Source organism: Cinclus cinclus, chromosome 3 (assembly GCF_963662255.1).
Source record: "Cinclus cinclus chromosome 3, bCinCin1.1, whole genome shotgun sequence".
Classification (NCBI taxonomy): domain Eukaryota; kingdom Metazoa; phylum Chordata; class Aves; order Passeriformes; family Cinclidae; genus Cinclus; species Cinclus cinclus.
The window spans coordinates 26,701,276-26,729,266 of NC_085048.1; the positions used below are offsets into that span (position 1 = coordinate 26,701,276).

A 27,991-nucleotide genomic window follows, 5' to 3' on the forward strand; every position below is an offset into this window, starting at 1 on the left:
CTATCCAATTCCTTGTTTCAAAATGCATGAAGCTTCTCACAGTTATGCAGCATACTAAAGTGATATATTTTCCATAGCAGCTACTTAGGTGGCAACATTCAATAGAAAGCTTCTGAGTTAACCATACTTTCTAAATAATTTAAAGATGTTTATCTGTGGCTATGGCTTCGAGTCCAAGGAATGCATAGACACATGTAGCATGCCCAGAAGATTAAGTCACTTTATTAACCTTAGTTTAGTGTTAAACTGGTTGGATTTAATCAGAAATGTCTGGAAACCAACCACAATTCATGCACAGAACTATTTGGACAGAGGTAAATGGATGTGGAAAAAACCTTCTGTAAATGCTTATAATGCTATGAGGCACAGCCACATGAGGACACTCCATGCAAGTAGTAATGCACCACATCATCCTCACCTTCCTCTTGGAAAAGGTGCTGCATGCAATCATGTTTCTACCATGTCAAGTACTCTGCTTCAAAATTCTTGCAAATTCTACTTTTAACAAAAGTTCTAGTTTGTGCATTATAGCTAAAAGGAGTTTTTCATAATGAAATTTACATATGAAAGGAATATAAAATAATAAATAACAAGGTTTTGCATAGTTTCTTATAATTTCACAAAACATTTACAACCAAGTCAGAGCAACTCAATTACAATGTTTGTTTTACTGATTTGTTTTCGCCAATGATCTGAAGTGAAAGAAAAGATTTTTTCCTTCAATCTTTGATTATTTCATTAAATAGATAATCTAGCAAGACAATTTTAGAAGTGGCTTCTTCTATTTTTTTATATTTACTAATTTTTTCTGTTTTTGCTTTTTGTTGTTTTGCATTAAACATACCAATATCAGGAAAAGGAAATGTAAGCTAACAGGAAAAAAATTGACAGCAAAGTTCCAAAGATGTCACCAACAGAACATATTTTCTCAGAACATTCTTTCACATTTTTTGTGATTTTTTTTTAGTATCCTAAAGTACATGGATAATAGAAGAAGATAAAAAGCAAGCAACCATAGTTTATAGTGATGGATATGCTTGTTCACTGCCTATTTGAATTCACCTTAAATTTTGACATTTAAGAAAAAATGCACGTATCAGACTCTTAGCACAAAGTTGTGTGTGATATCAAGACTGAAAGGATGGAATTAGGATACAAGATACTCATACATCATAACTGAAGTGGGGAAAATTAAATTGATTCTGTTTGGTTATATGTTTAGAGTGGAAAACAACTGCTTTCCCAAAGAAGGAAGGATGTGTTGAGAAGAAGCTAGGATTGTATAGGATATAAGAATGGAGTTTGGGCATAAGGAGAACAACATAGCACAGGGGGAAGCAAAATAAAAAGTAATGAAGTAAAAAGTGCAATTCAGCTATTATTTGAACTCGTACATGCATCTGACCTAAACACCATTACATCTATTTATGATGTTAAAATGCTATAAAAGTGCACCATGTTGTAGTATTACATGCAATATTACACTAAATGTAGTATGAAACATGCAGTTTATTATGGAGACATGTACCATACAGTATTTGACAATGATTACCAAAAATTAATTAATTCTTCACTTAAAATGTTGATGAGCAGCTACAAATCTCCCAAATTAAGGCAACATAATTAATGGTAGATTTCCTTTGGGTAAAATAAATTTAAACATGAATCTCAGGCAGAAAGCTTCCAAGTCTGTGATTTTAGAAAACTGAAACCATCTAGCCACTGTTCCTACAGGTATTCTGAAATCCTCTGTTAGTCAAGTAGCTAATGTAGAACATGAATTTAAAAAGAAAATTTTGAATCCTTAAAACAGTAAAGCCTGTTGGACCTCTCTATCTGTCAACACCTCCTTTGCATTTCAGCACTCTGACAAGATTGCACCTCTCACAAACAAAACTACTGAATGTGATCTCCTTGCAAAAAATATGTAATTCATACTACCTCAAAATGCTTTCTCTTACCTAAATAGCTCCTTTCAAGTATGGAGTCATAAATATTCATATTTATTAACTATTTCAGTTTAAGTGGTGGAAAACTGATTTCAATTTCACAAAAAAAAAGAGGACACTAATTTTTTATTTATTAAAAATAATGATGAAATTATAGCAATTAATAATTGAAGCCTTTGGGGACTCAATGGCAGAACTAATGCTAAACACTGGAGATTTTCAATAAGCAATTGGACAGGGTACTAAATAATCTCATCTAAACTCCCTTTCCCATGGAAGGTTGGACCACAAGATACTTCAAGGTCTTTTTCGATGGGTTTGGCTGTTCTATGAGGCTATCATAGTATTGTATATTTATTATGTTCTAATATTCTGTGATTGTATTGTAACCCTCGACTTTTGTACAAAGAAAGCTGCAAACTTATGCAAGATGTGTCGTCACTGGCTCTGGATATTCCTCTCTGGAAGACATGAGTCACTTTCTGGAGTTCTCCTCCTTCATTAAGAATCTCTGGTGGGCAAGTTGGTTAAGTTGGTTGGCAAGTTGGGCTAAGGTAAACTATGGATTGAACACTATTCAAAGTGGTCTCTCTAGGTTGTTAGTTCCATTTTGGAGCATTCTTTGTGTTAATGAGCTTATAACCCATCCCAATGTAAAATGGGTTCTCAACTGCCCATTTTTAGGTTCTGTTATATTGATCTAAATAATTACTTCCACACTTACTCTCACATAATATTACCAATGGAAAGATAGTTCAACCAGTGTTTTCTCATAGCCATTTTTATTAAGCAATTTCTATGGTACAATGAAGTTCCTGGTACAGACCATTTCTACAAATACTTTGTGGAATTATTGATTATTCAATATAAATAAGACATCCAGGATAATTTTTTATGACTTCTCTTTTTGTTTGGTCTCTGTTAATAAAGGCAATACAGATCTGGATATTAATTTTTCATGTCATGCATATTTTAATGCAATTTTCAACACATTTCATGCTAAAATACACATATTGTGGGCAAGACCGGCTATATAATAATAAATTATTAGCTTATATCTCAGTTTGAAGAATTGGAAAATGAATTATAACACTTGTTCTGTGCTTTACATATATATATGGGAAGATCTAACTGTATATGAGCTTGCATATGTCTGTTTGTATATCTGTATTTAGGAGAGAATATGAATGAAATTGCCAGGATTTTCTTCTTTGGGAAAACTGCAAACATAGTTCTACTTATATTTTTATTTCAAGTCTTCTCAATTTAATCTCTGCTGATGCACTATAAGTCTGTGTTCTATACCTCTGCAATACTTCTTGCAGTTTCTAAGTTCATTCTTAATAGGTTGTCAGGATTTTTTGTATTACAGCTTTCAATTATCTGCTTTTATGAATATCCTAAAATTTGAAAAACATTTACTTCAGTAACGTTTATCAGAATTTACTCAGGCAGCAAGATAAAAGCAAAGCAAAGGGGAAGAGGATAAATTGTACTCCTTACTGGGAGAAAAAAAATCTAAAAATCAATTTAGAAATGAAATTAAATTATACATTGGATCACTTCTGGTATGTTAAAATGGATCATTTTTAGTCTTTCTGAATACAACAATTTTTCATATGCTGCTTGAACGATCAATTTAAAGTCTACTAATGGGTATCTATGAACTAGAAATCAAATAGGGTGCCTTATGTTTTCAGAAACGACAAAAACTTCATACACCCTATAAGGAAGTGGCACATGTAGTATAAGTGTCTTAACTGTCATCAGTGTTTTAAAACCTATGGGTTTTTTTATAGTGTTAATAATGAAACAATTTATAGCCTTTAAGTGATTTAAATCTATTTGTATCACTCATAGAGTTTATAAGAAACCTAAAACCCAAAATATAAATATGTTTTTTAAAACAAAAGTTTATAGTTTTCTGTGTTCTCTGTGAATGATGATGTCTTTTCTTTCTGCAATCTGTGTGATATCATCAAGTGAACCAACAAAGTACTGAAATAAATTAATTTTCAATCTTACCGGCAGTTATAGTTTTGCTGTTGAGCTACACAAGTTGCATTATTTAAGCAAGGCAATAATTCACATGGATTCAGTATTCTCTCACAGAACTTGCCAGTAAATATTGGCATACAGGTACATGCCACATCCTATAGAAGAGAAGGAAATTACAAATAATGATTTGTTGTACCCAAGACAATACAACATTTAGTGTTAATGGTGTTTACATCCATTATTAGTGAGTTCCTAACTGGGACAACTTTTCATCATATAAAGGAGTCTACAACGACAGAACAGTTCTAGTCTCACATAGGTTCCAAACTTAATTTAGGACAAGTAGAACAGGCCTTCCAGCACAGATTATACAATGCTTGAGTTTGCTAGATGGAAATATACCAGCTTTAAAATTGCAGTTTTGTGATCTCATAACTGAATCAAGAAGGAGTTTATTAATTAATTTAGGGCTTTTTCTTAATTTCTGATTTTTTTTCCAATGCAATGTTTGCATCTATTAAACATTAAAGTACACAAGGTACATCACATGAACTAGAGGAAAGAAAATCATACATATCCATTTTCTCCTTCAATATAAAGCACAGAGTCTATGCTTCTCTTTAACACTGTAAGGCATCTGTCAGCCACTACAATCTCTAATTTGAACAGTAAGAAAAGTAAATTATTTTGCAAAACAAAATACTTCTTAAGGCTGACAGTCCCACCCTTATTTTTCTATGCTCTTCATAGGCCTTTTGAAGTCAGAAAGTAAAGGGAAAAGTAAAGGGTGTTTTTCCCGTAATGAAATTGGAAGTGCTTCTTTAGAATTGGTCTTAAAGGTATAATCAGGAAACTCCAGCTCCCACTGAGATATTTCTGTGTGTGAAAAACTACTGCAACTCTTTGTCAATTGCACAAAATAGTTTATACTGGTATAACTACTTCACAAAATATTTAGACAGGTTATAAATTGGAAATCTATCAATTTATTCAGCAATTTAGATGTTTCTTTTTCTCTGTGTGTATAAGTATGTATCACTGCTATGTGATAACTAAGCTTTTGAACTCTTCTTTCACGGTTTTGATTCTGTATAATCACTGCTACTTGCAATAGTCATGCTAATGAAAGAGCATCAACAGTTTATTTTGATGTACTACCAGATATGACTTAATTATCAAAACTCTGTGAGTTCTGCATGAATTTCTTCTATTTTACGAAAAGAAAAAAGAAAGAAAAAAGAGAATTAAAAAACTTAAATCTCATGAAAAGCAAAAACAACACAATCACTAGTTAATAAAAATCACATGATGCCCCATGTTTGTGTCACATTATCTTATTAGGAAGAGGAAAAAAGAAATAAAAACACATGGGTAGTTCCTTAAATGACCAGCAATCAACTGATATGAAATGGGAAGTTTGGGGGTTTTTATCATACAAATATTATAGACAGGACACATTGAGAAAATTCTATGCTTCTTTATGAAGAACGCAAAGCTAATAAAAAATTTACATTAGAATTAAATGTTTTGACACTTTTGTGGAACAGATCCTCCCGTAAGGTATATCAAAGCATATGGATGATAGGGAGATGATTAGAAACAGACAATATGGTTTCACAAATGGTAAACCATGTATGACCAACGGTGTCTTTCAATGATATAGTAACTGTGTTGATGGGTAAGGGAAGAGCAACTGAGAGTAGCTGATAACATTTACCTTGACTTCTGTGAGACCTCTGACATCACCCCGCACATCATCATTTTTGCTAAATTGGTGACAGGAGGAAAGTTGTTAATGCCCTATCCCTTGAAGTGTTCAAGGTCAGGTTGGATGGAACTTTCATCAACCTGATCTAGAGTAAGAGGTCTCTGCCCACTTCAGAGTAGTTGGAAATAGATCATATTTAAATGTTCCTTCTAGCCCAAATCATTTTATGATGAGTTGCTGTAGTGCTATGATTCTCTGATAAATAGGGATCTCTAACATTCATACTTACATTTGGCAAATCGATACATGTACCTCTGTTCTGACACGGCCTTGAAGAGCATTCATTGATGTCAATTTCACAGTTGTGACCAAGAAAACCAGAAGGGCAATTGCAAATGTATCCAGACTGTTTATACTGGCATACACCTCCATTCAGGCAAGGCTGAGAGGCACAAGGATCACCAGGTTCTTCACAAAATGGACCTAAAATAAATAAACATTAAAAAAAAATGCAGAATGTTGGAGTGATGCTTGACATTATTTTGACATTATTTTGTTTACAATGTTGTGTTTCCCTATTATTTTTCTTTTATTCTTTTTTTTTTTAAATTTTTTGAGTGTTTGAGAGTCTTTTATTAATTGTCTTTTTCTAATTTTTTTACACTGTGAAGCTCCAATTACTTACATCTTTAAGCTATTACTGTTTAAAAAGCAAAGAACATATTCCTGTATGCTTTGTTTGTTTTGGTGAATTAACATGGTAGGAATTTCTGTGAGAGACTAACCTGGTCTATAGCAAAGGAAGGATATGACTGGAGCCATGGTTCCATGAGATGCTGAACACCTCACAGCAGTTATTATTAATGGAAGCTGAATACAATGGATCCAGCCAGTACTGAACCTGAATGTGCTTTCAGTAAGCAAACACCCAACCACACACATACACACACTAAAACCTGCTGGCCATGTGAATCAACTTGAGGAACTGTGTCTTTTCCCTTAGATACATACAAAGAGCAGTCACATGAGCACAAGCAGCAATGCCAGCTTAAATATTTTCCTCATCTCTTGCTAGTTAGTACTGAAGCTCAACAATGTACATACATACTCCTTCCTTTTGTAAATAGAAAGAACCCTCATTAGTGAATCCCTCAAGAATCAGCACAGATTTTAAGTCTGTCTAATTTCCATACCCATATCCCCATATTCTGAACCCCTTGCTGACTTGCTGGCTCAGGGTTTGAGTCATTCCAGATCTGGAAGTCATTCAGGTTTGTTGTTACTCTAGTTAAATGACCTATCACTCACCATGAGGAGAGGTGTTAACACAGAAGTAGTAAAGAAAAGAGACTTTTACTCAGGCTCTATTGGCCTTGCAAGAAAATAATCTGCAAAATTTCCTCAAGTCACCCTCTTTAATTATTTGAAATTTCCATGTCTCTCACAAAATTCTCCCTTCACTGTCTGTGAAATTCAGTCCTTGCTCGTGGTGGCCTGTGGAACATTTGTCAGCCACTTATCCTGTTACTTGTGGAACTCAGCAGTTTCTCACCCTGTGTCCAGTAGTTTCCCATGTTCCCCTAAATTCTTGTAACCCTAGGCAGGACTTAACTGATCTGTCGACATACCTCAACATTTATGAATTGCCTAAGTATTTTTGACAATTAACTCTTTAATCCTGTGGCATCAAATATAAGGAAGAATTATAGCATCTAAGATTTTATTTCCACTTACTTCTGGAAAATTACGTATCAAATATGCTTTTTGCATACTTTTTGCTTTGATGCTCTGATTTAAACCACTTCCCTTATACATACTTAAAAATTGCATCAGGAGAATTTCTTAACAATTTGATGTAGCAATAACACAACTTTGTGATAAATCCCTTCTGAAGTAGTAATATGTATTGATTCAACATTTTGTTAGTCATTTGAATCCACTGACTCAAAAATAAACATTCATAAAATAATAAATTATACTTTATAAAAAGATATATAATTTCAAAATGGTAAACAAAATATTTTAACTCAAATTGTAAGCTGCAGGATAAACACAAGTAATTAATTATAAATCACTTAGTAGATAAGTATGTGAACCTCCAATAATTTAATTATGAATAGACTAACTGTCAAAAGCAACTTAAAGTATGTGGTACAACATTTACCAGAAGATTGAAATATCACACTCTGTCTCTATTATATACCAGAACAGCTAATGGGACAGGATTAAAACATTTTCCTTTTTCTTGTTCAGTTCAGTAGAAATAGTTATTCCAATAAGGCAAAATTAATTTGATCTATCTTTTATGACAGATTATTCACTTGTCTTTAGCATCAGAGGACATTCAAAGAATCTTTCAAAAGCGTTTTGCTGTCCCTCATCACCATAGTAACCAAATTACAGTACATTGCAAATTCCAGATGTTAGGGCTTGCTAATAGGAAAAGCTAAGGAGGCAATTCCTCAGAAAAAGGACATTAATTGGTACTAGTGCATATATAAGAGAACATTTGCAACATGAAGTGAGGGGGATCGGTCAATTATTTCTTATTATTCAATTTACAATCTAGCTGTCCTGTTCTACTTCAGTGAAATATTGTACCCCAGCAGTACTCATAGATGAGGTTATATATCAAGGCTCACCCTATTTTTTCATCCATTATTAGTCATGTTTGACAAGAATGGGTGCTCCTGTCTCATCCGCATTTATAATCAGAAGGAAAATGAGCAAAACAGTGACCTCATTTGCTCTACCCAAAGGATAGCCAGGAAGTGAAGTCTTACTAGCTGAATGGAATAATGAGTTTTTCCTGCCATTGTTTCTACCCCTGAATCCATTCACTCCTCCATGGTTTTTGTGCCACCATTACCAAGGATTTCTCAGCCTTTTGTTAAAAAATGGCTCTCAATGGGATTATTAGAACAAGGAAAGACTAAATGAAAAAAATAGGAAAGAACAATGAAGGCCAGTGGGGAAAATCAGATGAAAGAGGTAGCTTTGGTAATGTAGCAAAACTAGGAAAATGGTATTGTTCTGCTGGGGAAAAAAAAAAATAAAAAAAGGAAAAAGAAAGGATAGTGGAACATTCATTTCAGACTAAAGTAGCTAGAAAAGGAATAAAGAAAAGCCTGAGAGCGAATAAGGAAATATTTTCAATCACACCATGAGAAAAATATCTAGGAAAATACGAGTTTTAAGGACTGAAAGAAAAAAAAATGTAAAATTAACTTATCAATCTTTTCTCCTTGCAAAGGGAGCAAAATTTTTTTTTTTTTAAATTTGGGAAAAAACAATGCATTTGGTGGAAATTGGTAGCCAATTACCTCACTAGGTGAAGGGGTATTAATTTAAAAGATGATATTAACTCATGGTCTAAAGCACAAGTGAAATCTACCAATATCTTTTAGGAAAAATTCAGACTTGAGCAGGAATTTTTCTCTAATCATTGACAAATATTATGTTTTTAATATTCCTCTACTTTATAATTCCCTGTATTCAGCATCTTATGTGAAAAGCAAGAGCAACATTCTTTCACCTGAAAATCCATGCTTGATGAGTTTGACAAATCAAGTAAAAAAATGGAACTCTGGACAATTAGTGGTTTGAGATTTTTATTCCATCATTCCTTAGCCTGATGTCACACTCAATGTATTTGCTAAATAAGATTAAAAGGTGACTTGATTACAGCTCTTGGATGGGGAAAATATTAAGCACTAAAGAGATCATTAATTCAGAGAGAAGAGTGTAAGAAAAGCAAATGACTGAAGAGAGAAGCAGAATGATACAACGTGAGAAAAATCTCACACATTTTTACCTGAGACATCTTTACCTGACTACTGTGAAAGAATTGAATTCTAGAGCTGCTGATGTGTTCACATCAATGTGTCTTGAAAAATGCTTCTTTATCTACCTACAAGAAGACTTAACTATATAGAAGAGCACATATGCAATGTAACAAGCTTTGGTCAGAAGAGGAGAATGACTGATGCTCTAAACTTGCAAATCTATTTACCAACTATGACTCAAGACGCATACAAACCCTTTAAAAAGTTATGCAAATCAGGAATTATTTATATTTTTTTTAAACCTATGTGTTTTGTCATTATCAGTTTGTTTACAATATGTTTAAATAAATACTTAAATTCATATCCAGGTTAATATTTACTGACCTCTTGAAGCAAGGTAAAGATGGAATAGGATGAAAATAGATCTTTATAATCTGATATCAAATGCAAGCTCCAGAAAGAGGACAATATTTAAGCAATAAACAGTGAAGATGGGATCAGCACATCAGTTCAACTAATACATGCATATTTGAAATGTTTGTACATCTTCTGAAGGCCTGAGACTTCAATTGGAAAAAAAAAAAAAAAGGCAAGGCAAATTGTCTTGACTACATAGATTTGATACATATCCTTCTATTTTACTTTGATATCAATAAAATCATAGTATAGGCATAGTATGTGCCCTAGATGCTGTGTATTTCTGTGGCCAACAATTGCAACGTAAGTAATTTTTCCCTCAATCAGACCCAAAAAGAGACATTTGCTGAAAATACTCAAGTCCCATTAGTACTCTGAATGATCAGCTACTCAAAGCTTATTCTAATTCTCAGGAAGATAAATGCAGAAAACATGTTCTAATGGGAGATGGTTGATTCTGGAAACTTCAGTGTGAATAAAAAAAATATATAAATGGTTTGATCAGCTTGATTGAACACCCTGATTAAAGAGGAAATTCCAAGAAATTAAATGTATCCTCGGTAGGACCTGTTCACCTTTGTCTTTCAATATAACAAATTTGTGTTTGTATTTCAATAAAATAAAAGTTGTGGAAGATTAAAAAAGCAGGAACAAATGAGTAAAGATTATCTGAAAGACCAATAGGAAAGCTAATGAATTTTAGTTTGAGGAACTGAGCCTTATCATGCATCTTCTGTTGTTTTCACACATGAAAAAATAAAATTTTTCACAAAACCAAAACTAATAACAGAAAAACCCCAGCTCTTCCTTGTTCAGTTTAGCTGTATCCTACCTAGTCTTCCTTTCTGTGGTTTCACTGCCATGTTATAATGAGAACCCATTTAAAGACAAAAGAAATTCCTGACGCCATTGATAAATATCACTGAATTTGTTAAGATATTGCATAGTGGCACATAAATATCTGAGGTTACTGATTAAAATAAGTACTTTTTATTTTAATTGCAGTATTTCTGGACTTCACATTTATGCAAACATTTCTTTTCCCAAGCAGCAAAATGTGTTAAGATTAATATTAACATACTATACTTTAATATGATGTAAGTACTCTCATCTTGTTGTTCGTCTAATTAAGTCAGTATTTTCTAGAACAGTTATGCTTAAGGCAGAGCAGACTGGTTCAAGAAACAGCATATGTTATAGTCAATTATTTGTACTTGTCTCAGAATAGAGCAATAATATATCAGGGTTAGGATAAAAAAAAATGAAGTATTTAGTGGGAGAGAGATTTCTTTGGGAGACAGATTCATTTTCAGCATAAATGAAGCACGTGACTGCCACTAGTTATAATCAAGGACCAAGTTATACAACAGTCAGTAAACTGAATAAAGGCTGAGTATGAGGACAAGTATGAAAATTTAATTGTTTAATCTATTGTTATTATTTTAATATGTTCAGTTTCTGTCTAGAATTATAGAAACCCACACAATTTCCTTCTTACACATGCCATTAATATGTACTATGTAACAGTTAACAACACTTTTAATCTGATCACCATTACAATTCAGTTGATTCAGCTGTGAAAAAATTTCTAAGATTAAATAATCCCTATTTTTTTAACTCCTTTAACAATTTATTAGAATTAATTTAGTCCAGTCCACTTCTTGTGGACTTTATTACCTTAATGAGCTTTGTCAGATGTCCTTCCTTCTAAATGTAAAACTGAAAAGTGTTTTTAAAAGTTGCCTCTGTGGAAGGGTTTTATTTTTTCGGTTTAAACATATCACTGAAACACAAGTTCTTGTCTTATATATCTAGACCCTAAAATATATCAATATTTCCATTATTGTACTAAAATAATTTATCTCTTAAATTCTTTTAAACACTGTATTTGCATCTTCATATACATTTCTCACAAAAATTGATAAATGATACCTTGTTTTTCACATACATGAAGTTTCAGTAAAGTATGAATCAAAATGAAATCTACTTTAGGCACTGTAAATCTAGGTATTTCCTGGAGTAAAAATATCTGTGAAAGATTATAAGGGCTATAATCATAATTTTAAACCAAATGGGCAGCATCAAAGTTCACTGGTGTGCTTTATAGTAATGCTCCAATCAGCCTACTTGAAAATAGACATCTTAGAAGTAAATTAATTGGAAGAACACTAGCTTCGATCAGAGGGAAGCCTATTAGAGAAAAAATTACAATACTGCTGGAAAAACTCATCAAGAGTCCTTATAAACTTTTAGTTTTATCACTTATCTTGGCTAACCAAAATGTTCAAAAATCAGTGTAAGCTAACAGAACTGGTCTGATCCTGACCTGATGCCACCCTGACTGCTGCTAAGGCAGTGTGAATACTCTGTTCTTGCTTCTGGAAGGCTGTTAATCCCTGGGGCGAGAGCAGGGCATCCCCCCTAGGTGTAAGAGATCATATACCATTCCTCACCTAAAATCACTTCCTAGTGCCTCAGTTTGTTGCAGAGAGATGTTCAAAATGCTGCTGGGGCATCAGGATAATAGCTACAATGTTCAGATTGACAGCTGTGACTTTTGTCAAGAACAGCAATGCTGCCCAATCACTAAATGCCTAGATTAAAACTGGCCTGTTTGTAGCCAGCTGTTCACCACACAGAAGAGTACCTGAATGTGTCCATTAGCAATGAATTCACTTATACTTTTTGGGTTTTACTACAGTAAAAATGATATTATTGCTTTCCAAACATCTTTTGAAAACGCGGTTTCAAGCATGTCCTGATTAAACAGTGTTTTCTCTGAAGGGAGTTTCTTCAGAAAGTATTAATTCAATTCCTCAACTGCTCATCAAGTGATAAGTTCTTGTTTATACTCCAAATGAACGCATGTTCCTGATGGCCTACATACTTCTGTGAGAAGCTCAATATTTTTGAATTCTGAGGAATTATACCTCTTAAAGATGAGGCCTCAACTGGGATTCATGGACTTTTATTGTCCATGAGGTTTCTCAACATGGTTTCTAAAGGTATGAATGGGAAACACATTTCTGAGTAAAGTCCTAAATGAAAACAGATCAAGTCAATATACTAAGTAGGGCAGATCTTTTCTCCATTAAAATGAAGAAGTATACGCGATTACAACCTAATATAGGTCAATAAATAAAGATTTTAGAAAGTAGAATAGATATGTCAGCCACACATTTTTAAAAAAATATTGTTAAATGTGTGCTAACAAGTTTACTTTGCACAGTAATTTATTCTGAGTGCCTTCTTGACACACTTTTCTTTGGCAAAGTGATATAGGTTATATTTGTTGCATTAGTCTTAATTCAGTTAAGAAAAATGATACGCCTTCCATTTTTTTGGGCAGCCAATAATTGTATTTATTCATTATTTATCTCAATGGAACCTCATGTAAGCTAGTGTAAATAAGAAAATTCCTATAAAACACATTGGACGTATCTCGATATAAGGCATCAATACATACATTTGGTAGATTTATCCAATTCCTTGTCTTTCTTTCTTTAGGAATGTAAGTCATCAGATGAAGAGTAGAATTGAGCTTTAGTCTAATATCTACTGAGAGACAAATAAAGAAACTGACCTACAGTTTAAAGTTCTGTATAAAGCTCTTAAAACTTGTCTGTAACATGCCTGTACTATACACCTCAGTATTCAGCAATTATGACTATGTCGTAAGAAATGCAAACCTTCAAGAATTCTAACACTATTCAGAGACTTTTTGTTGTTGATGATGATGATAATTGCTATTATCCATCCTTTTGGCAGTAATATTTTCAATAATCCCTCAGACAGTAGAAAAAATTAAAGATGCAATAATTTATATATTGACAATGGGCAGTTCAGTTAGTTACGTGAATCCAGGAAGAGAAGTCCGAAATAAATCAGCCACCAGAAAGTTGGTATTCTTTTATTTCTCTGCTAATATACTTTTTAGAACAGATGACAGGTGATTAACTTCCTCCTCTCTCCTCAGCGTTTCCACAGGCAGCTGAGAGATGGTAAAAGATATGTATGGGCTGAGAAATCATGTGGTCTCATAAGAATACTCAAACACCTTCCTCCATAACAAATTATATAATGTGTGGATTGGTCTTTTCTCTTGTTTGCAGTCAAAAATGTGTGAGAAAAAAAGCTTGTATAAACATCTGCCAAGCTGATTGCAACTTTGTGTATCATCTCTAAATAAACAACATACAGCTCTGGGCAAATGCAGCTCACAACAATAGCATATTATTCACAGCTGCAAATATTGAACCCAGAAATAGTGAAAAACTTTCATTGCTTTCAAATTTCAGTAAGGAATTATACAGTTGTTTAAACCCTTTAATTTCCACAAACAGCTTGAACCTTTGGAATTCACCAATTTGTATGAATTCTTATTCCCTTAACAAAATTATTTTCAAAATCAGTTTGATGGATGTGAAGAACTGAAGCCTGTGATACATTTGTCTCCATAGTTTCACAGCTAATTATTGTTAAAGATTATATATCTTCTTTTCCTAATCTGTAGTAGTGTGGAAGCAGGTATACAATTAATCAAGAAGAAAGAAATTGACATAGGGAATAGTCTTATCCAAAGATAATTGATTTTTCAAGTCTTTGACAAAGGAGTCTGTTCAAGATATATAAATTTACTTTTGTTTCATCCTCAGAAATCACAACTCTAAATGACAAGATACTTCTGTTACAGTGAAAGAGGATTTTGGCTGAGATGAATTCCTACTAAATTGCTTAACAATATTCAGAAACATGGCTCTAGGCTTGAGACGACTACTAAAGACCTGGGAAATGTATCTTCAGGAGATACAGCCACTTGAAATTCAAAAACTGAGGTAAGGGTTGAAAAGAAATGTAAATTATAGGAATATATTCTGGGAAGGTGTGCCCCTGAGCAACTGCAGAGTCCAGGGACGTGTGCTAAATAACGGGAAGTGTGAGACAGCACAGGGATTGCATATGTTGAAGAGAAGCAGGGTACACCATGTGATATAGAAAGTGAGAGCAAAAGAAGCCTTGAATCTCAGGGTTAGAGAAGCACATCACAGTCCCACAGAAGCAGCAGGATGGGTTGAGTAGTTACCAATAGACCTGTTTGGATACCTTCTGTATCCTAGGAGGGAGAGAAAAAAAAGTCAAGGATAGCTGTTTAAATAAAAACAGTTTAAACCTGTATGTTGCTGGTGAGGAAAATAGGTTGTTGGTGTTTTATCTTGAGTATTTTGATAGTGCTCATTTTTTATCTCAGCTACAAAATTTTAAGCAAATTGTCAAAATATCTCAAGAGGGTTCAGTTGGGTTAATGTTTGAAATGCAGGCTGGTCAAATGGGTAAAATGTGTGGTATGTTGTCAAGTGACCACATCACAACATTTCATAATCTAGATTTATATTCTAGGCTATGCATTCATTTATTGCAAATAATTATTCTTGGGAAGAAAAAAAAATCCCTAGGAGTACATATGGAAGAAAATCATAAAAACAAAATAAATATTAATTAGATTTAACTAAGTTTGTAAATCTGTACACTCTATTAGAATTGTGATGAAAAGGAAAAGCTCTGCTATTGTTCAGTTTGTAACATTATTAGATACTGAGGACCAACAGAGTATTATACTGTTTGCAAGTACCAACCTTTGAACATTCAACATTTCTCAGAACTGTAACTTTTAGTCTTCAATAACCTTGGGTATAATTCCATTTGGGTATATTTCCATGTATTGACATCCTTCAGCATTATTTAATGGAACAAACTGGGTGTGCTTAAAATCCCTGTATATTGGGATGAGCAGGGTGAGCACCTGCCAGTTCTGAATGGACTGCAGAGATGCAATGTATTCAGAGCTGGAACAAATGCCAAGGCACTAATGTTGAAAGAAGGGTAGAGGCTGAGATTCTCTCATAAAAGGATTCATCATTCTCAAAAGCTGTTAACATCAACATGGGTTTGTGGGTCTAACATTGTGATGTAATTTAAAGGAATGGAGGCTTGGTATGGTAAAAGAGCCCTTGAAAATTGCAGACACAGCATGAGGCATATTGCAATATAGATATGGAATATTCACAGCTGTAAAACTCACCAGTGAACAGCCAAAGAAATGCAGATCTCATGGTAGACAAAACTGGTCTTAGGGGCAACTAAAAGAACAATACCTAACATATATAAACCCCACTATAGATTGCAAATTCAGGTGCAATTTGGAACTACAGCCCAATGAAGAAAAAGAAAGGCATACAACAGTGTTAGAAAACATATAAATATGATTCTGAGTAGAGCCAGAAAGGCAAAAACATCAGCACAAATGTTATATTGCTCCTGGACTACAGATGCTCACAGGAACACCCACTGTAACACACCCCTGTTGCCAATGACAGTAAAAGGAGCAGGGTAAGGGTGAGCGCAGCATCTGGAATAGGGTTGGAAATTAAGACAAATGTATATATAAGAAGTTCACAAGTTTTATTATTGAAATATTTTCTGCAGAGATGGATCTTAAGATTTCAATTATGTCATAATTCTTTGGCTGTATATTTACAGATTTTTCTCTAGAATCCTGCCTTTAAATATCAATACATAATGACACATAATGATGTGCAGCAAGATAATGGCAGCAATATAAATAGTCTAAGTCTGATTAAATACATGGAAAGTGTAAAAAAAATATTTTAATATAGAAGACACTTGCTGGGTTAATGAGAAAACCCCTTCAGTATTAAGCGAAAATTCTACAGAAAACTGTGTTTTCTCTTCCCATTTTAGAGATTTGTGCCCAGTAATATATGAAAAGCAGGCTCATATGGCCTATCTCAGCAATTTAAAAACTAGATGTTCACTCTAACCCCTATTAGAACCAACAGCTTCAACTGGACACCATTAGAAGATGGTTCATTTCACCAAAAATAATATCTAGGACTGATTGTTCATTGGATGCTTGCTTTTCTTCTAACTAAACCTGGCGATCTAAACAAGTATTTCAGGTTAGATACCAAACTCTAGATATCTGATGTTTCATAACATGCAGTCAGTAAATGAAGGATACCTCAAAGTTTGCCAACCAAATGGATTTGAGCTAATCAGATAAAAGAGTTTTACAACAGGATCATCTTCAGAAGCACTTCCATTCTAGCAATCCCCAAAGACTAGTTGATAAAAATAGGTTTTCTGAGTCTGTTGCTTTTACTGCCAAACTTGCAGCAAAACATATTTTAAAGTTATTGACTACTGTTTGGAAAAGCATCCCATATTTTGGAAGAAAAGCAACTTCAAACATGAGGTATTCCTACCTATTTAGGGATTTCATTCACACATATACTAAATAATAAATTTAAATGGGCAATGATTATGCAACCTTCTCTTTTCATATATGGTGCTTTTATCTGCATATGTAATTTTGATTCATTTTGAAAAATGTCCTAGATTTAAATTTTCTAAGTTCACTTTTATTAAGTTTCAACAGTTCAGCAAATAAGTTTCATTTTTATTTATAATAAAGGGATTTAAATCTATCAGAAAAAAAAACCCAAATAAATTCTCAAAGATTACTGTAAGGTTTGAAAATCTTTTGAAATAGTGACTTTTTGTCATAATTCACTGGTGGTTGTTATTGCCTTGTGAGATAAATTTGGCTTTTGTCTATTTAGTAGTCTGTAAATCATGTATACGCAGCATAGAATTCCCTTTAAATGAAGACAGTATTGTACTAAACATTTGGAGTAATATTGATTTTATACACTGGGTTTTATACCTCCTGGAGATAATGATATTGTTTGCAAAATTCTCCTTTGGTGCTAATTCCATAAAATAAGTATATGAGTCTTACTAAATTTGAAATGTGTATAGCCATTAGCTTTTCAAGGGGAAAAAAGAACAGCACACATTTTTTATGTTTTCTAGTGTTTGAAATTCATTCTTCAATAAAGTAGATTAGGCACTCTGTTCTGTTGACACATGGTATGATGTCAATAAACATTTAACTACTTTGAAGACATTGTTTCAAACCATCAGTTTCCAGACCTTGAAATATATCACATGATGTTATTATAGACTGTAAGTCCTATGGTCCTTTGTATTTTGATTAATTAATAATAATATTAATAAAAAATATTATAATGACCATTGTACTCACACAATTCTGAATTGATTGCCTTCCACAGAGATTTTCTTCCTTCAAAACATTTTATGAAATATTTTTAGAAAACTCCTTCTTGCATGTAGATGTTAGAGCTACTTGTTTTCTTTATGCTGATTCAAATCAAAGAACAGAAGACTGAAACTACAATGGCAGTCAGAAAAGGTACATTTTGTTACCAGAGTACAGCCTTGTACCTCAATTCAAACATTAGTCATGCAGTTACCAACTTCCTTGGATTTTGCCTCTGGGTAGGAATGGATCTGAGGCATTCTGAAGTACGGAAGAGAAGTTTGGAGTTGAGATACTATTTAGAGTGTGAATACAAGCCAAGTGAGGTCTGGTCTTGGGAACGTGATCTTTGATATGATGATAAAGTTTGACTTGCTTTGAGTGCACTCTGGTGATATCACAGATCCTGCAGCACAGCAACCCTAAGGTTGCAGGACCCCTGGTCACTTCAGTGAACAGGCTGTATTTTCTTAATAAAGCCCTCACTGTGAAAAGCCATAATTTGTTCGCAAATGCAAAAGACCCACTAGATACTCAGTGTCTGCTATTATTAATTAAGGCTGCAAGTGTTTGCTGTGCTTGCTTTTAGAAATGTATTCCAAAAAATATAAGTTACCTATTAATATACTACACAAGAGAGATTGTGGATAAGACACAAGTGACTATGGCTTTGCAGTCTAATGTTTAGAGAACTTATACAGCAGTCTCAAATGCATAATGTTGTTAAGATTCTTGTTCCTTTAACTGATAACGATTAGGATCTTGTCATTTTGCCCAAAGTCCAGAGACAAACATATCTCTTTTCCTCTATAGTGATAGTTTCCATGGGCAATGAACACATTGCAAAGCATCATTGGAAAAAATTCACATAACTGTAGATTGCTGTTAAAGACACAGATTTTCCATGTGTTTTACTTTTGGGTTTATTTTTATTTGGAAATTAAACATGGTTTATAGCATTTTTATTCACACTCAGTTAAAGATAATTTTACCTCAGATATCATAGCATAAGGACAGAGGCACTAGGAAGTCTTTAGTCCAACCTCCTGCCTGAAGCAAGACTAATTGTGAAGTCAGGCCAGGTTAGTCAGGGCTTTATCTATCCGAGTCTTCCAAACCACAGAAGATGAAGACTGTAATCTCTCTTGGAAACCTGTACCAGTATTGGCTCCAATTCCTAGCTCCGGTTCCTTGGCGCTATGCAAGCACTGCTTAGCAGAAACAAGAAAACCCTCTGTGTTATCAGAACTCTTTCCAGCACAAATCCAAAACTAGCCACTATGAAGAAAGTGAATTCCACCCCAGCCAAAATTATTGCATTTACCTTTTATGGAGAAATAAGTGCTAATGGTCCCTGCCATAGGAACAGATTTTGAGCCAGGACTCTGAAGTGCTTAATTTCAAATATAAAACTGCAAGAATACTGAGGGCTTGAAAGGACTCATTTGTAAATCATAATGGTAAATTCAGATGTGACGTGAAACAGCAAGCACAACATTAAATAAGCTAATTTGGTTTTCTTATTTATATTACCTAATATCTTCTACTAAACCATTTATTTTGAGACTTCAAACATGTTCATCTTTCTATGCCAATCCTGAAGAATAAAGAAATCTCTGCAATGAATTCTAATATCCTTTCTCTCTCAATGGTAATTAATCACTACCCTGGAGAGAAAGATTAGTATACTCTATAGTGGTGTTATCAGTCCTGTGATTTTGTGTCTGGAAATATTTACCAAAGCACAAACTTCTGGTGACCTGTCATTAGGCAAGAGACTTCACTTTAATTTTTAAAGGAAGTTTGTACAGCAGGTGAAGAGAGTTCCAAGTGAAAAGGTTAAGTATTTGTTAGATCATTTTGTTACTAGATGAAAATGTCAGTATAAATTAGTATACATTAAATTATTTTTAATACTATGTGAGTGAGAAGCATAAAGGAATGCCATCTGTCTTAACTTTTACTGTCTACTGCAATATGGATTAGAAGAAAGGTGTTGGAGGAGAGGGATAAAACCACTCCTGAGTACAACCAAGGTTGCAGGAATCCAGGCAGAATTTTAAGCAATAGGGCAAGAAGCATGAGCATAAAGCAAAGAAGCAAAGAAAACAGTGAGCCAAAAAACTACAGCAAAGGGCAGAAAGACATTTTTCCTATGGTCCCACAAAATAAAGCGTAGAAATTGTTTCAAATCATGGAACTAGACTAACAAAACAGCCAGGGAACTGATAGCAATACTATAAGAAAAGACCCAACAAAGGCATTTTATTTTAATATTTCTTTGCTACAATGTGTTTCTTTAAAAGTTCATTGTTCCCATTATCACTTTATAAAACATGGTTTTAGCAATTCAAAGCCCTTCTATATTAAAGTGAAAGTGCAGGCTGGTCCAATTCAAAGGTCTGGTATTTTGTATCACTGTTGCTAACATTATTTTTTCCACTTCATAATAAAAACAGATACTATATTCTAGTATAGAATATTATTAAAATACAAAAAAACTCAGCATAAGTTAGCTAGAACCAAGGAGTTTTGGCTGGTCTGCTAACAAAATGTATTAGATACCCTGTTCTTGACTTGAAGGGTCACAAAAACCTTTAAAAAGCAGAATTAAATATTTGAGAATATAGAAAAAAGTCCAAAATTCTGATAGAACTAGGGAATGGACATTTCTTCCCAAGTACTTTGCTTACATCTACCTATCTGATTTTAAAACTACTCATATTTCATAGTAGATGAGATTAGATATTAGGATGAAATCCTTACTGTGAGGGTGTTGAGGCATTGGTATGGGTCGCCCAGAGTAGTCATGCTGCTCCATTCCTGGAAATGTCCTAAGCCAGGTTGGATGGGGCTTTGAGCAACCTGATATAGTGGACTGTGTCCCTGCCCATGGCAGAGGGCTTGGAAATACCTGATCTTTAAAGTCCCTTCCAACACAAACCATTCTATGATTCAGATTGGAAGAAAAAACCAAATGCAATCTGAATTAGTGAATTCAGCCTTACTCAACATGCAGTATTATCAGTCAGGCCAACTCTGTTAAATCTGCTGTTATTACTCATTGCATGGATTTTTAGAAATTAACTCCAAACTGTAAAAATTAGCTAAATGAATTTTTGAGCTATTTAAGTGCTACATGATACAGTATCGCTGTATCTCATGCCACATGACTAGAGCTACATCTCCAAAGGCACTGCTCTTGAAGATGGAACCAAAAAAACAAGAAAGTTTCTAAATTCTCCTTGTCGTCTCACTTGTTATTTAACAACTAATTGTATTTTTTTGCTAGCATTTAGGCTGAGGATGAACTGGTATTTTTTTGCTAGCATTTAGGCTGAGGATGAACTGGGATATCAAATAATAAAAGTTACGTGGATGTAAAAGCAAGAACTAAAGGAAGTAACAAAATGGTGTAGGGAACTCAGAGCTCAATATGGTATAGACTTCTGGATTACAACTGTCATGTTTATAAAAGGCATTTCTTCCTCCTGTGTCTCAAGGCTAGAGTTTGTGTGTGTGTTTGGTTTGTTTGTTTGTTTTATTTTTATTTTCCATTATTATTTTTCTATTAAATATATTTTTCTAATCACAAACCATTTTCTTTTCCTGGACTATCATCTGAAGCATTGTCCCTCAGGCATGAAGAGCTATTGTTTACCTGGCAAAGACTGAAGGATGGCAGTGTGCCCCTCTCCTCAGGAGCCATCTCCAGAGATGAAGCTGGAGCAGGGAAGACAGCAATCATGAAACCCAGCTCAGACCAAGGTGAGTCTGAGACCCTGCACTGCTGGGTCAGTGCACAGCCTGAAGCTTTCTTCTCTTAATGGCAAAAATCACATATTCACTGCACTGTATAGTCTCTCACAGGTGTAAGACACTGCCAGCCAGCTAATCAGTAGTGTCTTTACTCTCTAACTGGCAAGACAGAAAGGCAGTCTGGTGTATACATAATGAAGAATTTATGGTATCCTCTTCAGATTATGCATCAACCTATTGCCTTGCTATCTGAAACTGTATATTCTAGATTTTATTAATTTTATTTTGGAAAAAAATATGCAGATCACTGATTTACAAGATAAAGACTTTTGTTAAGTTTCATCTGTCCTCAAAGCTCACATGAGCCAATAAGCCATAAACCTGGGGGGAGGGGGGGGGGTAGTCCTTTTCCTTCATTCTGATATGTTTTCAGATATTGTCTTCTGTTCTGTCTTCATGTCGTTGCTTTCTACTTAATTATAAATATATTCTGTTTATTTTTTTATTTGTCTTTTTTTCAAGGATATATTTATTTTTCTTCATAATTTTATGTATGAGGCTGTGTTAAGGACTTGTACGGGAAAGAGAGTTGGTAACTCATCAGGGTTATAGTTATTGCTAAGCAGTGCTCACAGTGTCAAGGCCTTTTCAGGCTGTGCAGAGAAATTGTGGCTGGCCCATTCCTGGAAGTGTTCGAGGCAAGGCTGGATGGGGCTTTGAACAACCTGGTCTAGTGGGAGTCGTCCCTGCCCAGGGCAGGAGGGTTGGAATGAGATGATCTTTAAAGTCTCTTCAAACCCAAACCCTTCTCTGATTCTCTGATTCTATATTTTGCATAATTCTCCACCAATGAGGAGGCTGGAGGTGCATGAGAAGTTGGGAGTGGACATGGAGAGGACAGCTGGCCTCAACCCACCCAAGGGATATCCCAGACCATATGATGCCGTACTCAGCAAGAAGAGCTATTCAGAAGAAGGCACGAGAGAAGGGACACTTCAAGTCACTTCACTTGTCCCAAGTAACTGTAACATATAGTGAAGTCCTGCTTTCCTCAAAACGGCAGGACATCTGTCCCCTGACAGCCACTAGTGAATGAATTCCTTGTTTTGCTTTTCCTGCATGCATGGCTTTTTTCTTTTCCCACTGAACTGTCTTTATCTCATTCCATGAGACTTTTTACTTTTATCTTTCCAATTCTTTCTCTCCTTTCCACTTTGATGCCCTGTTTCTGGGCTTGATTTCTTGGCTAACTGTTCAGTCATCCTAGTTCCTAGGAAGTTCTTACCAACACCACTGACTCATGTCTAGCTGATGCTTACTCTTCTCCAGTAGTCTTTTTCATAAGGTGCTGTACACTGCCTTTTCCTCCTCTTTGCTACACTGCCATGTTAAACCTTTTGACACTGGAAGAAAATATTTTGTCTCTTATTTTAAAAAGGGCAGATAAATTGAGATTGAGAAACAAGAGTAATTATTTATGTTATCCACATTTTAAATTGCCCTAATGAATGCGTGCTATTATTACATAGTACTCATTTTGTTGTTTTAAAACAATGCTGCTGGTGTTCATAACTCATTTACAGTCCAATCTTTCTTCAGCCTGACCTGTGACTGCCCTCCTGCATCGTATCATTAAAAAATATGAATATTTGAATATTTGTGCTACAAAATTGTGCTACAAAAATTAAGAAGCTACTGCTGATCTTGCATCTCTCTAAACATGAGATATATCTGCAATTAATATTATTTCTATAAATAAACACATGGAAGACTTTTATCTTAAATAATATTCTCTCTATTATTCTTACTTAAAGAATATTTAGAGATATTTATCTCTCTAAATCTCTTACACGCAGAAGAGAGGAGTGTGTGCATTTGTGTAGAGAGGCTGATTTTAGGAGATTCTCTTAAACAAAGATGTAAAAGTTCTGTAGTTATTGATACAGTCCCAGAATCAAGTATATAAACAGTGAAAACTATGCATTTTCAGGTATATAACTGTCACTATGGGCTTATACTTATGAACATTGAATAAACAGTGATTTTTTTTTTGACGAGGTAGATAACATGCTGAAACATTTCGAATGTTAACACACCTGATAGGTTTTGGTTTTTGGGCTCTTGGTTCAAAGTTACAGTTGCTTTTTTGTGATTGCAATCAGTCTGCTGGAAAGCCTTCAAGGGATTTACATGCTCAGAGCGCTGTTCTATTATATTTATAAATCATTGTGAACCAAAATAAAAACAAGAACTAAACTCCTGGAAATGTATCAAAATTGCCAAGGTCTCTTTTTCCCTAAAGAGTGATAATAGATCTCCGGTATTAATGGCTTGTTCAGACATAGTGGAATTATTTAGAAACATAAACTAAATAATCAATCAACAATCATTATCTGCCCTGCACTGAATTTTGTCTGCATTGTAGGCAAGACCATCAGTGTCCAGGATGGATTCCAAATGAACCATGGGTTAAAAGCCATTTGCAAACTATTTAAAATTTTTATGTGCAGCTTCCGACATAAACTACTATACAGAAATAAAATGTATAATCATGAATATATAGACCAATAACTTGTCCACATATTAATGGAGAAACATCAATTCTAAATTGAAATGACAGAGTACAAGTCCCAAATGTATTACTGTCTTTTATTACATAATGCTTCCTAACACCATACATTTCTAGAAAAAGTAAATGTAATTCCTTTCATTTGCACTTATTTTCAGGAATGCTGGTCTTTCTAGTTGTATATGCAATTAGCTTTTAATCACATAAACTTTGACCAGTTTTCTGTTCTTTTGAAAGGATGTAAAAAGACAGGTTTTTTTTAATGACAGACTGCCTGATATAAAAAGATAAACTACTTTGATTTCAAAAGACACAATTCTATATTTTCATGACCTTGATTCATTACTATGTGGACAAAGTTAAAGAAAAGATAGTGCTGAAAAGTGCACTATCTGTTTACTTCAGAGTGATTAATGACAAGACAAGTTATCAGGTATCTTAGAGTTGAGAACCCATTATCATGGGAGAAAACTGAAAAGCCAAGGGGAAGAGAGAAGTCATAGTAATAAAAGGAGATGAAGGAGAAATGCGGCTCTCTTGACTATAGATTAATATGCTCTTGTAGCCATACTTAGTGCCAAAAGGAAATTCAAATTACTTCTCATGTTCATTCTGGCTTTACATTCAAACAAATTACCACAAGCTGACCAGTAAGCACTAAGTGATTATGAGAAAAATAACATGAGAAAAATAATAGATGCCAGTAGCAAACCAAATAAATTATTCTCTAGAGTGAGTTCATAGAACCAACAAAACCAGTTCAAATATAGGATAATTTTTTATAACAATTTTCCCCCACTAACATAACTACAAAGAGACACCTAGACTGTATTAAATTGAATTAAAAGTGTACAGTATAATTTAAATTGATAAAACATGTGCATAATTTCTTTTTCTTCAGACTCTAGAGTTCTTCAGTCTACTCAATGTAAGGTCTTAAAACTATTAAAAATTTTCCTTTTGCAAAGATATCCATTGAAGAAAAGGAAAAATATTTAGGCTGAATGGATCTCAAGAGGAATTGTATGAAATTTGCTTTATATTTCCAACTTCTCTGTGTTTGCAATGACCTTCATAATTAAAAAAAATATTCTTCATACAGCACAGCATTTCTCTATAGGAATAAACTGTAGTATGAACTCCACGTATGATTTCTTGTGCTAATAGGCACCCACAGAAGTTTCTGTATTGTACAATAGTTTAACACAGTATTAACACAGTGCTTTCTGTGTTTAGAATAAGAAAGGTTTCAGAAACAGTTCTGGTTATGTTTTCTTTTTATAAAACAATAGCAACAAAAAACCCCACTGATATAAGCAAAGCACGCTTTAGTTGTCAAGTGATGATAAAATGGTGCCTACTAAGTGATATTCTATGAAATTAATTGAGTAAAGACTACCTGCTGGCTTTAAAGGGCAATAATAACAGTAAGAAACTGTGAAACTGCAGCTTTTTGTACTGAACACTTATTAAGGTCTTTATTCCTGCAGTGAAATAGATTTCTTTTGAACAAATAAAGTGAAGAGTGCATGCCTATGTTCCACATCCACATGCAGTCATGGAACAGTTAAGGGTACAGTGATCAGGCCTTTCATTCGCAGGTCACGGCAGTGACAAATCTAAGCAGGGAAGACTGTGAGTATGGAGAGGAAGAAGGAACTGCACCCTAGAGCTCATGAAAGCGTCTAGACTGGTGGAAAGACTTTGGAAAATAAGTGGTGTCTATCTGAACTGTGATATAATACCCTCTGAAAAAATACTACCTAATCCTCAGGGCACCCACATTCTATAATGATTTTGATATTCTAAAATTGTCTAACATACAGTTGACATATTTAGGCTCAAGCCTACCCAGTTTGATGTGTTTTCTGCCTATCTTCAGTAATGTAACTGAGATAATTGAGTTAAATGGTATTTATTCAATTCTAATTAAAGTAACATACACCAAAGACATCAGCTTATTTATTTTTTGACATACTGCATACACACATGTTACATACCCAAGATCAGTGAAGACACAAGACATAGGAACCTCTCTAAACTCCCCCAAAAGTTTGAGAAGCTATAAATGATGAGGGAAAATCATGCATACCCAGACAGAAAGAATTCAGTCCATGAAAAGCAACAGTTATGGGAAATCACAATTAATTTAAATAAAACAGTTATGCCCACTTATTGTGGAGAAGATACTATTAATTTCATGAAAACTTACTGCACAATACATGTATCTTATCTCATGACATTTTGCTTTGTTGTTAAAATATATATTCAGAATTATCTTTATTTAGAAACACAATTATATTTATCTAATACCGTTGATAGATTTGATACATCACTGAGGAACACAGTTGTTTGAATAGGACAATGATTAATGAATGTGTATAATTAAATGCAGTCTAATTTGTTCTAAATCATGAATCACAAAGTAAAAATGAGTACACAGTGAGTAGATGTGTTTTGGATTTTTTTAAATTTTTATCCATAAAGCTAAATAAATGCTTAAACCTTTTGTTCATCTTGTCCAATAAAGCCATGGTTATTTTGGAGCTGCAATTCAGTACATTCAAATAATATTTCTTTCATTTCAAAATGTGTATTCATTTACAGAATGCTGTTTGACTTGGGGTTCTCAATTTTTTGTAAATGATCACTAAATTAAATCCATAAAATTATGTTGGTCACACTGGAAAATGAGTCTGAAACAAATGAGAGTATGTAATTACAAATTATTGAAATTTGTTGAGGACAGCTTTTGCTGTGGATGGATTTCAAAATACTGCAGAAAAATGGGATGTAAACCAGTGAAATGTGCAGTCTACATCAGATAAGAATACTCATCTATTCAATAACTGACTAAATAGTATTTAGAAATTAGTTTCATGCACTTAGAGCTTAACAATCAAAATGTGAATCAGTAGGTTTTATCATTCCTAAAATAATAGTTTAAATGGAAATACTCTCCAAACGTATATATATACGCATATATATATATATATTCATTCTGTAACTCATGAAATGCATTATGCATTCTCCTCTACTTTTTTTCCTTTAGGCATAGATTCTGATTTGAGCCCATCAAATCATAGTCTGGTTTGGGTTGGAGGGGACCTTTAAAGGTCCCCTAGTCAAACCACCCCTGCAAAGAGCTGGGACACCTTCAGCGAGACCAGGTTGCTCAGAGCTCTGTCCAACCTGGCCCTGAATGTTTTTACCATCTATCACCTACTACCTGAATAGATTAGTAGAAGCCACAGATAAGAAATTTAAAATGGGAATGTGCAATTTTTTCCTACTATAATAATATCATTTCCATATATTTTCTACACTCTTCCTTTTATTGTTGACTACATTAAGAATTGCAAAAAAGTAGAAAAAAAGTGGTATTCTAATGGTGTAGGTAGAGTTTAGAAGTGCTTGGCCACCTTAACTTGAAGGCTTTGGGTTGCCAAACTGGAGGAAGAAAGCAAACAGTATGTGATTACTGACAAAACCATTTTGTACCTAAGGAACTGGTAGGCCTGCTACTGGTTTTACAGAGAGGCAGCTAATATTAAAGGTAATATACTCACTGGAGTATGAGGAAAGAACAAAGGAGGTCAGTATAGTATCTTTATAGTGTCATAAAGTTGATGGCATGAAATGGCAAACTCTTGAGTTCTTATTTAA

General features: G+C 34.0%; 1 protein-coding gene across 1 annotated transcript in view; it reads right to left on the reverse strand.

Annotated features, from left to right (window-relative positions):
* Window positions 1-27,991, reverse strand: part of EYS (eyes shut homolog) — a 706,383-nt gene that overhangs the window by 655,946 nt on the left and 22,446 nt on the right. Inside the window, exons 3-4 of the mRNA XM_062489770.1 lie at window positions 5,945-6,138; window positions 3,975-4,102 (exon numbers count right to left, since the gene is read on the reverse strand). Coding sequence (XP_062345754.1) covers window positions 3,975-4,102; window positions 5,945-6,138 — 322 coding nt within the window. The remainder of the gene's footprint in view (window positions 1-3,974; window positions 4,103-5,944; window positions 6,139-27,991) is intronic.